At 35.5% G+C, this 16,687-nt stretch overlaps 1 protein-coding gene across 1 annotated transcript in view; it reads right to left on the bottom strand.

The window, feature by feature from the left end:
- CNTNAP2 (contactin associated protein 2) overlaps window positions 1–16,687 on the bottom strand; it is a 1,031,909-nt gene that overhangs the window by 292,892 nt on the left and 722,330 nt on the right. The window contains exon 13 of the mRNA XM_010398652.4: window positions 10,257–10,457. Coding sequence (XP_010396954.1) covers window positions 10,257–10,457 — 201 coding nt within the window. The remainder of the gene's footprint in view (window positions 1–10,256; window positions 10,458–16,687) is intronic.

The raw sequence follows: 16,687 nt of genomic DNA, 5'->3' as shown, positions 1-16,687 counted from the left end.
GGAAGGATATCCAGACAGACAGGAAAAGGGGTATTCAGGTTACTCAAGGCATATCCAGGCTGTATTTGGAGAACAAGGCTCTGAGAAGCAATGCAAATGTTCCCTGCCCTCAGTGTTACTCTCCCTGAGTTCAAACCTAGTGCCATATACCTGATATTTGAGAATTCCTTTTATTTGAAATCAAATTATTTTGTGAATCAAAACACTTTTTAAATTTAACAAGAGAGCAGGGAGACTTATAAACATGACAAATGAGAACTTGAAGATGCCACTAACTTTACTTAAGAAATACAGAGGCACTGAGAACAAAATAGCAGTAAGAAGATGCTCACCACCCTACTCTATTGAAATGTTGTTAATAATCATTCTTAATACAGGAGATAGGATTTCAGGAAGGTGCATGTTTCTTCATAAGTGTTGCAGTGTAATTAATCTGAGAGAAATCTCAACGAATATCCTGAAGTAGGAGAGAAATAATTTTAAAATTTGTTTTAATCCTGCTCAACTTATTGATTCATGATTTTTTCAGCAAGAAAACATTTCTATTTTTCAGCCATTGACAAAGATGAGAAGCTATTCTATTATCATCCCTCAGTCATAACTCCTAACAAGGATTACAAAGTTTGAGAGACAGAGAAAAATGATCCTTTAATACACTGAAATGAGAGGAATTTTTTTGTGTGTTTGTTCATAAAATATAGACAGTGAATTCTTGATGAATAGGTATTAATGAAAGGATTACTGAAGATAGCATGATTTTCAAAAAAACAATCAAAATTTTTTCTCTTTCTCTGAGCATTTGTTCATATAGTCGCACTATAATACACTTGAATAAAGTTAAATCTTGTCAACAGTAATACTATAAACATTGGATCTGCTGATTATTTTTCTTGTGCTCACTGGAATCCATACAGGATACAAAACACAGCCCACAGAGGATGCCAAGTGATTTGACATAATGGGCAACTGGATTACCTTTCTTTTGTCCAGATCCTACTGTACAATGCAAAACGTGCATGTGAGTCCAAAGAAAAGTAGACATTGACATTGGGATGCTGCATGCAAACCTGGCTCAACTACCTATGTACTTTTCATTGAAATATAGGGGTATATTCAGTTGCTCCACCTTGAAAATGAGCCAAGTGTATGTTAGGAAGAGGTTCTGTGGGTAAAACCTGAATTTTATTAGAAGAAAATTATAATATGGCATTTGGCAGATTCAGTTACCACTCATTATCCTTTTTTAACTATTTCTGCATTCACAAAATCTTCCTGGTGTTACAGATTTCTTGTACTAGAACTTGATTGTGAACAATAGAGTTTGCCATCAGGCCACAAATCAAGGTCCAGTATTAACCAGAGCAAGGGTCAAGATGTTTTGGCTCAGTGAGAGTAGTTTGCTCGCTGCTTAGTATGGTAAATGTTGATCTGCATTGAGCACTAAGTTGTGGCCAGAAATCCTCTCAATTCCTCAGTACTGCTACATTCCAAGACACTTTGCTCAAAAAATTTTAAACAAACAAAACAAAATCCAAACAAACCAAAAATCCCTAACATTTGGAGATTTTGGTTTTTTTACATCTGTGGGTGAAAAAATTGGCTTCGGGACACAGAGCATCATTACAGATGAATTTTATGTCTGACAATTTTTTTTGTCCTGTTTGCAATTTCAGGTTTCCAAAAATGAAATTGGTTCAGTATCTCTTCCAAACATTCTTGCTACTTGACACAGTTCTTTGTAAAAAGCCCCAAAATGTTAAAAACACACTCCATGCCATAGGGAAGAGACGATTAAAAAGAAAAGAAGCCTTAATCTCTTACTCCTGTGTCATTCGACAGCAACATTACTGTAAATACTATTAAGATTTTACAAAAGAATATATGAAATCAGATCATGTTACAAATATCAGAGGTAGAGACAGAAGAAAATATCAAAGAGGAATGGGTAGTGAAAAGAGAAAAAATGTTAAAAGCAATTTTGAGATGGGCCAATGCTAGCAGAAAGCAGATTACTAATTCTTAAGGTGATGGGAGAAAAGATTCTGTTAAATGATACATAATGTTCCAAAGTACAAATATTTTTGTGAATGCAATTTAATCTTGATACAATAAACTCATTATAGCCATGAATCTACACAAGTGCTACATCATTTTAAAAACAGCCTGACAGATCTTAAATACATCTTGAATTTATGAATTGGTAAGATCTATCCTGTAAGCAACATGTATCTAATTGCACATCTGTAGTTTAAACAAAACATCATTGTTGCTGTCGTGTCAATGCACAGGATCTTAAAAGGCTGCAGGTGAAACCCCACTCTTAGTTGTGGAGCATATATTTGCTTTATGGGGTCCATGTTGACTACCAAAACATTCCAGCAATTTCTGCAAAGCAGTATTGGGTACACTTCCAATGGAAATGAGTTAAGTAGGTCCTTTCTGTGGTAAATGAGACAGCAGAATGCACTAACTTGCTGCTGCTTTCTGAAACTGATTATAGTTCAGCAGCTAAATTGATAACTGCTTCCAAATCTTTAGCTGCTGCTTCTGAAAAGCTGAACTACATTTCAATCTTTTGCATCTTGTTAGCAGCTTCATCTTTATCCTTGCACTGGACAACAAATGCCCAGATTCAAAGCTTAATTTCCAACAGTAGAAATGGTAAGCATATTTCATCTTTTTTGGAAAATCTGTAGATGCACTTTTCCAGAAAACATGGTTATTGATTTTTTGTAAATCAATAAATCCTACAAATCAAACGAAGTATTTTTACCATTCCTTATCCTAAGAACCTTAGGAAGTGATCATGAATCATTTTTGCTGGCAACACAAATTTCTTGAAAACAGAATTTACTGTTCATATGTCTTTTCAGTAAAGTGTATATCTTATGGAAAACCAGAGGATAATTAAGCTTTTTTGTCTTCTCACATTGAGTAATCTCACATAACAAAATATTTCAAAAGATGTATCGGGAAAGGATATTGTTGAAATTATTCCTTCTAAGAAGAAGTGATCGCTACCTGGAGGTCATCTCCTTCTATATTAACACCTATATGGATTCAGACCTCCACAAAGAAATATGCAGGTACCTATGGCATGTGCCACAGGCACATACGGACACAAAAGTTCGAGTTAATGCACTCTCCTCCCCCAAATTATAATGACAATGATGCTACGGGGACCTGATTTTGTAATAGGTTGTACTTTTTGCATACTCCCCTTAACCTTTAGTAAACCCTAACTCTGTCCTCATAAACACCCAGGCAATATTAAATTTTTTTTATCATTCAAAAATATATTCAGATGGAGTCTGAAATCGTTGGAGGGGATGCATGGAAAGAATGGGTTACATTACAAAGAAAACATGGGAAAGTAGAGAAAATGCATTCACAAGGTGAAAAGGGGAAAATATTTCAGGCACTCTATTTCAGAGACAATCCTGAAAAACATTTTAATAGTCTGATTTGATAAATAACATCAAACATGAATACACAAAAAAGTACAGTAAAAAAAATTCTCCAACATACTCCTGGAATAAGATGTATCTGGGGCAGTTCATACCTCAAATAGTCACACATATATTAATAATCACACCATATCCATGCTGCATATTCTGTTCATATGCATTCTTCTGTGTTCCAGAGGTTTATTTGAACTCACTAGGAAAAGCCTGTAAAGTATCAGGGGTGGGATCTGGCAACTTTACTAACAACAAAAAACAATTCTTACAAAGCAGTTCCAGCATTAACTGATGACTGTTTAAAGAGGGTCCTGAGAAATAGAAAACTTTCCAAATACACAAATTATAGCTCAATGCCCCAGGCTGTCAGGTTAGAATGTAGGAAAACCTAACTCTAACCTCCAGATAAAGGGTAAAAGTCCCAGCCTCAAGAAATCAAACAGTACTACCTCATCCATGAAAACAGGGCAGGCAATGTTTCAATAATAGTTGAACCCTGGTCAACTTATGAGGCAAAACACAGGGCAATTAATGAAGAAAAGACCAAGAGAAGATCATAACACAATAGGGAATGGAGCTCTGTTTTATGCACTGGAAAATGCCATTTTAACTGTGTTAAATTATAGCTGGATTATTCATACAGTTCTTTCTGACACATTCATCTCAGGAATGGTAGTGAAGAAAGAAACACTGGATATTTTTACTGCATATTTGCTTAGGAAAAATATACTCAGGGTAATGCAAATGCATTTAGGATATGGGTTAGGAGAAAGTAATGACAAGACACGCAATGATACACCACCCAGATTCATTTTGTCCGAGAAATTAATAAACTAATCTGTTTTGGTCATTCACCAGGAAAGATAACTTTTCCCCAGAACGACCTGGGTTTGTGAAGAAGCAATGGCTGTGATTATTTCTGTGAAAACATTAACCATGAATGGTTTTAAACAGCTTTTACAAAACATGATACAATAAATGGGGAAATTATTGCCTTGCTCTAACTTTATTTTAAGAAATAAAAATAGTGAATCTTTTCCCGTAATAGGTAGCTCACATTCACATAGAGAGATGGTATGAGAAACAATTGGTTTAGAACATTCTGCTAGAACTGCAAAGTTAAAACTCATATGCATCACTTTTCCTTAAAAAGGCATAGCAAAAGAAATAGAGCTCACTGCACTGCAGTTACTATTTCCATAGAGGATTTCTTTTATTAACAAAGCTCTTATCAACTACTACTATTTCTAACAAACACCAAAGCAACATGTACCCTTTTCCACTTTAGTCATACTGGATTAAGACTAATTCCTACACAACAGCAATGAAAACTTGGAAAATTAGCAGAAATAGTTCACCAGCTAAAGGAATGATGAAGATTAAGTGAAATTAGGAGACTCGGTGGTTACAGTATCAAAAAAACTTGAAGAAATTGGAAAGAGACAAGCAAAGGTGCAGAGCAAAACAAAGACGAGAGAAGGGAATATTAACAACTGGCTGGAAAAAATGAGCTCAAGATAACCATTTATCTGTCTAGCATTTACCTAAGAGACTGATGTGTATTTCATGAGAAACATTAACGGACAAATTATATTCTGCTTCTGTTATTTGGCAACATAACGATGACCAAAGGAATCCCCAAAAGCTAATGGTTTCCACTTCTAGGACACGAGCGTGTAGATCAGAATGGAGTAAGGTTATTATTCTTGCTATCCTTGTGCTTTAAAACTCACTAGAAGTTGAAATCAGCTCTTTTAGAACATTAAGAAGAAGCAGTCAGTCAATATTATTAAGGCTGGGCAAGATACATGACAGCTGAGGAGGGGCATGTTTTCCGGAAGAACATTGAAAATAGAATAATGAAGCCTGAACAAGTCTTGGAGAGACTTCCATTCATCACTGTAGTACTGCAGAAATCCCATTCCACCTTCAGACTCCTTTTCAAAAACTCTTGTTAAGCAGGAATTATATCTGCAACTAGCACTCTAGATCAGTTAATGGGTAGCGATGGGAAAGTTCCTAAGTTCATTAGGTTCTGATTTGGACGGCTACTGAGGAAAAATAGCATATTGCAATTTTAAACTTTGTTTTTATCTCGGTGTATGCATAAATCTTACTTCCTACTGGTGTTATGATTGCTTTATTGCAACTGAAACAACCAAACATCAAATTAAGTTTTCTATTTCACCTGTTTAGCTCCTTAATTCATGAAGCTGTTGTCTCATTTCCTCCCGAGACAAACAGGTCTGAAACAGTAATTCATGTATTGCAGTAACTCTGCTATATGTTTTTCATATGCTGCCTCCAGGCACAGTGAATAGGAATAAAAATTGGAACACAACACCAACAGATCTTGCTCTGTTGTCTGTATCTATGCTTTTAGCTCCCACTCTCTGATTATTTGTTGCAGTTCCTATAGCTCTGGGACATGACAGACACAGGTACTGTGAATGCAGCAGCCCTTCTCCCTTCCCATGGTAAAAGGAAGAATGGCAGAACCATGCTGTTCCCTCCCATTTTCTAGGCAAAGATCAGTGGCCCATGGAAAATTTCATACCAAGAAAGTCATGAGTGGGTATTATTAGGAAATCTCATGAAAAGAGTGGATGAAGATGTACAATTTTATTAACTAACATTTTGCATTCTATGAGTATATTGTATCACTGTTCTCTGTGATAATATTGTTTCTTACAGCAAAGGGAAGCTTCTTCCTATAAGGAAAATTGATACTATACATTGCATTGCCTCTTTCCTGCCTGTTAACCGGCAGGCACAAAAAAACTTTCTTCTGTCTCCAAGTTCCTGTTTGCAAAAAAGGCAAGTGTCCTATCATCTCCCATATCAACTGGAAAGCATATGGGCACTGAGAACCCAGAAAACAGACAACTTTCTGCGTGTCCTCAGTACTAAACATATTATTATTCTCTCAAAATGGAAGTTTCCAAGGAAACAAGCAGAAAAGAGGATATGAGAAATGTAATTGTAAAAGAGAAAAACAAACCCAAAAATCTGTTGGTTTTTTTTTTCCAAATTTACATATATATGTACATTGTTATTATACTGCAATTATGATCAATAATAATAATAATAATAATAAAACCCATAATAATAATATGGGTTTACTATTTCATTCATTAACTGCCATAGTTACTTGAATTGCCAAGAATAAGCCTCTATCATGATGATAACTGCATATTCAAAAAGTAATTACTATCATAAAAAACTCCATATCTAAATAGACAATAAGAAACATCAATCTCACACTGATTTAAAAAAAATTCTACAATCTGAGCAAATCTGTATCAAAGTCAGGACCATAAAGGCTGTGAGACAACTGCAACCACTGCAAGATCCCTGCTTGAAAACAGTTTCCTCAGAGATTTACAGTGTACACATAGTTTTACTGTTTTTTGTGATAACATGGTGTATTTTCAGCAAAGGTGTCTGGTTTTGCACTTTCCTAAGAAAGTCACCAAACTATCTTGACTAATTTTGTTTTTCAAATAATCTTTAGTTAAGCCTTTGAAACAGACACCTAGGTTTAAACATAATTTATAACATATTGGGCTGCAAGTTCAAAACAAACTAAAAAAAAACCCCAAAGCCAAACCAGTAAAGACAGAAAATTGCATTTCCAGATATTCTTTGCTGATTACTAGACAAGGACTGTTCATTCAGGTTTGAGCAGGAAATTGAACCAGATGACCTTCTGCAGTATCTTCAAATGTGAATTATCCTATAGCCTTTTGAGCTTTTTATTTTTCAAGTATGTTTTCAGAAGTCACTTATGACTTAATTTAAATGAAACTTCTTATTGCTATCTTCCCTCAGACTAAGTAGAAGTCAGGGGCATTATTATCTGTAAAATCATTCCCAATCCCTATTGTCAGCAATGATTTTAAACTGTTTGCTGGGATGTACACGTTATTTTGCTTGGATGAAAGCCCATTATTAAAAAAAAAAGACATGAATATGAAGCAATAAACTGTTAAAGTCTACAACTCATAACAGAAGAATAAGAATGCTTAGTTTGTACAAAGTTTCATATATCCCTCTGAAATCACATGACAATGAGAATTCTTTGAGTGCTATGCCTGCAGCCAAAAAAAACCCCCCACAACAAAACAGGTTTGTTAATGTGAAGGCTTTCCTCAAACACAGAATTTTGATGTAGTTTCTGTTTCATACCAAAAGCATTATTTAAGCTATTAGCAGAAGAATCAGTGGAATTGTATCTATCTCTGCCTTGTCAGGAAACTCACAACTATAAGCAGCAAAAGCTATATTCCACTATTCGCTAGTTAACTACATGTCATTAATAGATCAATAAACAACTTGAGTCCTGATTTTTTAAAATATGTTAACTGAGTGATTTCTTCCTGAGAAGGAACAATGTTGTAAAGAGACAGGATTCCCAAGAGAAAAAAAAAAGCAAAAAAGTTGAATTGCTTAACTATCTTCTGTGTGTTCTCAGTTCTCTTTGATGCACTTTAAAACAAAAGGACCTTTCTATCCTAAGTGGTTATTTAAACATCTGAAAGGGGTATGAGAAAAAGCCCCAGCCTAGAAAAGTACCTAAGGTCAAGGCCACAAATGCTGTCCTGATCCTGTGAAGCTAATGGAGGTTTTACTATGGGCTGCAATACCACCAGGTGCTCACTTCCTGAGGAATAAAAAACCTCTTTTTTTTTTTTTTTCATTTATTTGTGTGGGAACCATTCTGTAATGATTTATATACAAAGTGGTAGAAGATGCCACAAGAGTGCTTTGAGCTGTGCTGTGAGATGAATAGGGTGGCATAATATATTCAGCAAATATGGCAATCCTCCAAAACAGAGAAAGGTATGAAAAATTAGTTCCTTAGTTTAGAAACCATACACTGAAGCCAAGAACACACAGAAAGAAAATGGATCACCCTCTTTCCCACTAACACACAAATCACTGTGGTTCTATGTGTACAAACCCTTACAGGTGTTGTGCAAACACTGCAGAGTGATTTTTTGTTACTGTCTAGGTTAAAATAACCATTGTTGCTTCTTTCTCTCACTTAAAAGGAAAACCACCCCTACATTATAGAACATCTGTGGAAACTCACTTTCCAGACCAAAAAAAGGGCTTACAAAAATTTCTAAGAGAAATTATTTTTCTATGTAAAAGGTGAAAACATGAAGAAGGAGATACTTGCAAAGTATGCTCAAAATTTTCTAAGAACATTCCGGCAAATATCTGGAACTGCTTGTTTCTTAGAAAAAACAATCAGCAAGTTAGTATTTTGTGTGCTGCTTAATTGTCCTTTAAATCTAGAAGCTAGGGCAAACACCTGCAATTACAGTATATATTTATTTTATTATAATATAAACATACACTAACAAGTACAAATAGGTCCTGAAATAATAGTCTTGTACATATCAAGAAGAAGAATCTAACATGGTATTCTTTGCAAACTGTGAACTTTTTAAGCACAGTATCTCCAGCTCTATTACCAAATAAATTTGCCTTCTAAACACCTGCCAAAGCTACATTCATATACAACCTTTCTGAAGCATATGCAAGCAAGGAGCTTGTATCCATCAGCAGAATCCAATCAGAACACTTCTAGTTATGAACATGATTCGGGATCCTATATATTAAGGCCCAGGAAGGAACAAATCATTTTCCACATTGCAGAGTCACTGTGCTACTCTAAATTAAGCAAAATAACAGCAACAGAGACAAACCATGCATTAGAATTAGTTAAAAAACAGCAGGGAGGATGGAGAGGAGTAACAAGCATTGCAGTGTCTATTAACTAATGGAATGCTTATGGAAATAGGAATAAGATGCACATGCATTCCAAATGAATCCTTATCTATAGCACCATAAGAAAACATACAAAAAAATTTTATGAGGAAAAGCAACCTAAAGTATAATACTGTAAGCATGCAGCCATTAAACTAATTTGAAATGCATCTGAGTTGCTCTTATCACAATGCACTCAGTTCACAATCACGAAAATATGTTTCCATGTATAAACCAGTCTTCCTTAAGTACCATTAAGATTTATTTAATATCAAAATCTATCATACACAATTAGGGCACATATAAAGTACTTGTTGGATGTTAATAGAGCTTTTAAAACAAAATTCCTTCTTTGTGTGCTAATTCTGGAACAACTAATTCTTTTGTCTTTGTCGTTTACTGGTAATTGTTGAGGAGGCACATACAGAAAGGGTCTCTTCTCTTCCAGTAAAACTACACAGCAAAAGAAGGATCTTAAAATGGATCTGCTTGTAGGTAATAGCATATACTTTCTCACACAATTGCGTTACTGACCATGCCATTCTCTACAATGTATAAGGCATCTGATTACCCACAAATACTCTGCATTTAAGAAACTGTATCAAAAGTGTTAGTGGAAAAATTCCAACATTCATTCAGCCAGTGCCCTTGCTGACTGTAGCATGTGAAAACTGACAACCAGAAAAACAGGATAAAGTTCAAAGCAATTTTTCAATGCCTCTATTGATTAAACTTTAAAAGCTACTGTGTTTACCAAATGCCACCTGCTATAAGGAGCAACAGATCTGAGAGAAGAACACACAAACGTGGTGCAATAAAAATCACTGTAGTAGTAAGCAAGCAGGCAAATTTTCCTAAGAAAATGTCTTCTGCATTTTCATTCTCTTTGTCAACTTTAGCAAAGGAGAACAAAAAAGTACTTTCAATGAATGGACTTATCTAACAGCAATACCTGTTAAATTGTTGAGATAAAGTTTCTTAACACTGTATTTAATGGCTATCCCATTCTCAGCCTACCTGGTGTATTCAGCAGCCGGGACATCTTGCAAGAATAGGAGATAAACTGCTCACAGTATTCAGCACTACTGGTAATGGCAGAAATCTGATCCATTGTTGCACTGTAGTTGAGCTGCAGCACAGATAACTTCTCCACGCTGTTGCCTCCCACAGAAGTCTGCATTTGCAGATCATGGTACACAGTTGTCCATACTTTATCCTCTGAAAGGGAGGGGAAGAAAGACAAGACAAGAACGGGTAAGAGGCAGACAGTGGAACTGAACTAGAATAAATTTAGGCCTTTGACAAAAAGTAAAAATTTTATGCAAGATATTTGTTGAGGTGGTAGTGGGGAAGGAGGGCACTGAACATGAAAAGCCATCATGTGACAGCATAGTTCCAACAACTGTGAGCTGAAGGGAAGAAACTGATCACCTTTATGAAAAGATACCAAAAATACCATGTTAGAAGTCTTAAACAACTGATCCCTATAGTTACATATGGGTCTAATAAGGATTAACTTTTATCAGAAGGACACAAGCCTGATGCCCTAAAGATTCAAAGCCTTTATGTGAAGAACAATCACGGTGCCTAGTAAATTGTACCATGCTTCAGTAAATAGTAGTAAAGTAACAGCGAGGATGCACCAGATTCTCATGTGATTACCTCACTTAGAAATTAATACTGAAAACATTTCCACATTTTTTACCCAAGCTATGTTCTTGGGTAAAACAAAATTACTGCTTATTGAGACTTACATATTTTAAAGCAGCAGCACCATATGACCTTACTGATTCTGGTTACTGTATAGATAGCAACGTAAGAACTAATTGAAGTAGAAGGGAAATACAAAAGCTTCTGTTTATTTGTGAAAAGGCACAAGGAAGAAGGAAGTACAACCTCAATTTTTTGATAAGAAATACAGCAATATTGGCCAAATCTCAACACCTCCAACAGACTTTTTTTGCAGGGTCATGCAAAAAGTGTGTGATATCCAGCCCACAACAATGTCTGTATGCATTATATTGCTTTAAACTAGTGAGCAGCAAGTCACTAGAAATGTTACTGTGAACCATTTGTCAGTAGTTACCAGAGGAGATTTAAGATGAGAGATCATAATAATGAAACAGCACACTCCACACTCTTCTTATAGAAATATTTGTTGAAGTTGGAAGGTAGTTTAGAAAGGAAACAAAGATGAGGCACAGAAACTTTCCTGTTATAGACCAACCATTAATTTTTCTTACAGGGACATTCTACTGAACCTAAATGAAAAAGATATTATCTGAGTAAGGCATAGGGTTTCAGAATGAAAACGATGAAGACTCAGTCAATATTATTGATACTGTCTTCCTGAAAGAATACTATTCCATCACTTAGGTGTGAAGAATTTTAAAATTGAAGTTGACTAGGTACCACTCTAAAAATCCACTACCTCAGCTGGTGCATACTACTCATATTGTCCATCTCACACAGACAAAGACTTAAATAGGTCAATTATCCTCTGTAAATAAACCCCAGAAAATTCTCTTTTCCCTATAGACAAACTTGAAACACATCACCACAAAACTTCCTAGAAGTGCATCAGATTTTGTCAGTAGTATTTTTCATGTACGGTTCTTCCACATTTTAAATTGTTTTTCTGTTTTTCTTTTAAATTTTCTGCCTTATGTATTTCTACTGCTGAGGGCAAAGTCAAATAAATCTGTCTTGGAGTAAAAAATGCAGAACCTTAAAAAACATTGGTAAGAATCTACTCTGGTGCCTTCACCTGGCTTGCACGAAAGCCCAGTTTCCCAAATGAGTCAGTCAGGCCTTTGCCACAGCTGTTCCTGTCATGCAACACCACTGACCACAGCTGTCCTTCAGAGATGCAGAAACAAAACACACCATACTGCTAACTTTGCTGTATTTATCACAAAAACAGACTCTCCAGGGAGATCACCTGGCAGTTTCAGAGTATACTAATTCACCTGACAGATGTGCCTTACAGTGATAAAACCCATAAAATGTAGTATGTTTTCAGTTCTATGTAAATCTCTTGCCTGTTAATGCAAATCTCCGTCATTCTAAAACTTGTGGCCTGCACTTCAATATTTTACTTACATGGAAACACTTTGCCAAACTGACACCTACTCAAAAGTGCTTCAATACTTCTTCACCAAGTTCACAGAAATGAGCTCACATACACTGATGAGTTTTGGTGCGACCCAGAGTAAAGATAGCTCTCCTCGTTACGATTATCCTTATCTCCAGAATTCTGTACTCTGCCTTATTTTCCAGTCTTAATTTTTACTGCATAGTATCAGGCTATTTTGGATTATACGGAATCGTGTGGACCCATGTGTTTGCAACTGATATGGTGTTAAGTCTTTCTAATCAAAAGTTCAGAGATAAGGTAAGCAAAGCAGACACATCCTCCACAGGTTGTGCACATCACTAGCCAAATGAGATGAAATTCAACAGGTAATGCAAGATGGTTATTATTTTAATATTCATATCCTTAGTCCAATAAAACAGTCTTTATAAAACACAGCAGTATTCTTGCATTGAGAAAAAAAATTGAAAAATCAGGAGAAAGGAATCCCACTCCCAAGCACCAATAAAAAAATTGTAATTGTCACCTTTCAAGTTATATAGAGAATAACCAGTTTCATTAAGAGCCTGGGAAGGAATTTTACTGCAGATTCATTTTCAAGAAAGAATTGAGGTAGTTTATACATTCACTGACAGAAACCTCTCATTTTTGGCAGAAAATCCTGTACATGTAAGAACCCAAAAGTGTCAGTAAGGAATGAATGTACTAGGACAGTTAGAATCTCTTATTGGATTTTTCACCAAGCAAAGACTCCTAGACTAGCCACTAAGAAGGTACAGGAATGTGAATAGCAATAGAAATTGTGTTAGGCGTTATGTTTGAGAAGGATTTTTCTTATGGATAGCAGATTCTTGCCAATATCCAGTCACTTCCCCTCCAAATGATGCCTTGAAGTGGCTACATGAAAACAGGCTACACAAGATTAAAAGAATAAAGTGGGTATTTATTTGAATGGCCTTCAAAAGTACACCTTGGGAGTCAAAAACTTCTGAGGGGTTCCACCCAAGATGGACACTGGGTCACGGGTTTTTCACACTTTTATAAGTTTGGTCCATTTGCATATCAGAGTTAATTCTCCAATTATATTTTCAAGCAAAGATGTAATTACCCCAAGTTTGCTCCCCCTGTCAGAGGCCTTAGTTTACATATTTTGGGGCCTGGGACAACAAGGTGTCCTTGAGTTCAGGCCCAGAGAGGGTTTGTTATGTCTAACCAGCATGAGAGAACAGTAGCTAACAGGCTATATTAAGTTTCAGAGTTACATACTAAGTAGTACAGGATTTGAAAAATATAAAAGTTAAAACCTAAGGCATCAAAATTAGGAAGTTTAAACTTTACAGTGGCACACTGAATTAAAGAAGATAAACATGCTCTTGTCAGTCAAATGCATCCTCTGAACAACTTCAGGACCTTTCTGTCAAAATGCAAGTACTCCTAATAGATAAGAACTTGTTGCAGCTTGTAATATATCTTTTTCTCAATATACATATATATGAGCATAAAGTCAATAATCATTTACAGAAAAGCAACTCAATCTCTTCCTGCTGTCTAAAAGATGATGGGAGATTGATTAGGATACACCTGGTCAGATACTGAAAATAAACCTAGGTCTTATTTCACTTGCAACTAATTTGTTGATAGTCTGGCTCAAATGACCTATAAACACATTCAGCAAGCTGTCTTGTCCAAATTCGGGAAGCTGAGCCATCTGTGCCTGGAGGTCAGGCACAGAGAGAGTGTGGAGGAAAATCTGTGGCTGGTGTACAGGTAGGAAGCTCCTTCTCTGGGTAAGGGATTTCACGCTCTTCTCACATTTTCCTGATTTAACTGTAAAGCACTGCCACGACACAAGGACCAAAACTGTATGGAATGGTAGGGCCTTTCCTTGGCTGGGAAAACACATTAACAGTGTAATATGGTCACAGACAAAAATCCATCTCCCCTCCCCACCAAAAGCAGACTCCTGAACCACAAATAGTTATATATCTGGGGCTGGCTTCAAGATGTCTGGAAATACTTAAAAGAGGTAGATGGCAGGCAGAAATCTCAGCCTTATCTGCTGAATGCTGATTATAAACTGCTTTTTGACTTTTAGTCTTAAAAATTTGTTAATGTGTTTATACTTCCTGTGGAAATCAACTAGACATTTATAGCTTGAAGATAAGGCCAATATGTTCACTTATATTTTCAGTTGCTCAGGAACTCCTTGTTCATTGAGTCCATTCTTGAGAGAGATTGAATCAGTAACATACTTGCTGCCAAATTCCCTTACAGAAAAGGTAATGCTGATAGTTCACACTATCTCAAATACCTGTATCCTCACCATTTATGTCATTACTCCCATGTAGCTGAGAGCAAGATATGGGAGTCATAGTTAATATATCAAAACCTCAAAGTAAAGCTATCCCTTTTTTTCCATCAATAGTACACAGAAGTCCCATTTAAGGTACACAGAAGTGAAAAATCTGTCCTAGTTAACAGTAATTTGATACATACTCCTGGCAATTACCACCACCACAATACTGGAATGAGTATTCCCCTAATACACTAGTAGTTGTCTGAAGAACAGAATATGGCTATTGCTAACCACAAGAGTTTATACAGTTTGTCAGTCACAGCTGTGTATATGACTTACACACCACCAAAGTACACTTTCCCTACACACGGAAGTATATGAGCTCATAACTGGATTTACTAGGCTATTTCTAGCTTTCCCACTGGAGGATAGAGTACCAACACCAGCTAATTGCTAACACTTCAGGTAAATAAGGGCCTCCAAGATGACCACTTCTTCATTCAAATGCATTTCTTAGAGCTTTTTTTAACGTTGCACAGCATGTTGCAGTTGCACAGGAAAAAAAATGTGGTTCTTCCACCATTATTTTGTTTTTAGCAGTGAAGAAGAAGTATAACTTTCTTTGAATAGAATGCCTAAAACCAGTAACCATAGATTCTTAATAGAATTCATAATGGTTTTTACTAAGAACAATCTAATTAGATCCAAACTGCTAATACATTTGATGCAATTATAGAGAAAATAGGTTCCCTGTAATTTAGTCTGCACATTACTCTTTGCTGAAACAGTTCCTCTCCACCAGATTGATATTACAGTAAGATTAGATTCCTTAATTTAAGAATAAAATTGTTTTTTAAAAAAGGAAATGACCACCTGTTTCCTTAAAATGACAGTAAGTTGGCATAATACATTTTGCTGAAAATAACTTTCAGTTGCAATGACTGACCTACAGTCCTGCCACCCATTAGTCCTTTGACCGATAAAAAGTGAAGTAGTCGGCTAATAAAATAATAAATAAATATTAGTAATGTTTCATTAATAAAAGAGAAATGAAATTTAGAATTTCCTTGATCACCAGCTATTTAAGTGATCAAATAAAATATTAACATAAGTGATTTTTCCGACTTCATATTCAACATATTTCATGATGGTATGATTGTATTCATCATTATGCTATTGACTATTTTGCAGATACTCAGTTTCTTTTAGTACTGAACTTTCCTCACTCATTTGCTTGGTGCTCAGTTAAGCAAGAAAACGTGCTTTTGACAAATAAATTAAGTAATATTTTGTAATGATAATTATCCAGTAATAAGTTTGAAAAAGAAACTTCAGAAAATAATGTTTGTATTGGACAGTTATGGATACATTTCCCCCCTTTTACTTTAACCTACAGTTATATTGATTGCTATTAGAGTTTCACCTTTTTTTTTTTTTTTTTTTTTTTTTTTTTTTTTTTTTTTATGAATGGACTTATATTCTTAAGATATCATTTTATTAGGTATTTTAGAGAAATCAGAAAACAGTTTTATTTCTCAGGAAAGATCATCTGCTCACTCTCCCTCTCTCTCTCAATAGATATGTGGTGTGGTTTTTTTTTTTTTTGTTGGATGCAGTTTCCTGACCTAAAATTTGGCTGATGTATGAGAACACCTTGGTTCCTGGTTGAAATCTCAGAGAAGATGATTTTGAGAATACCTGGGTACATAAAACCTGGAAGTAGTTCTTTATTAGACATCACGATTTTTACCATCATCAGTGTTTTTGTCCCTTCATTAGATTACTGCAGCATGCTCTACAAATCACTCAAGAAACTAGACAAGATTACCCATTTAAAAGTGGACTGCCTTCTAGGGAGGGCAAAAATTACAATCATAATCATCTCATATTATGAGGTCTCCAATTTTATTTTCTGATAAGACCCTAGTTGGTATTGTTGAATTGTGTGGGATGGTAACACTACAGTCATTAGCAATGTGAATAAACTAAGCCCCTTTTGCAACGATGTTATAGATGCAAGACCTGATGTATACAATTGATGTAGAAAAAATATGACAA

This window comes from Corvus cornix, chromosome 2 (genome assembly GCF_000738735.6).
Source record: "Corvus cornix cornix isolate S_Up_H32 chromosome 2, ASM73873v5, whole genome shotgun sequence".
In the NCBI taxonomy this organism is placed as follows: Eukaryota; Metazoa; Chordata; class Aves; order Passeriformes; family Corvidae; genus Corvus; species Corvus cornix.
The sequence above is the reverse complement of the archived record's forward strand: the minus strand, read 5'-3'. Positions and strand labels throughout refer to the sequence as shown.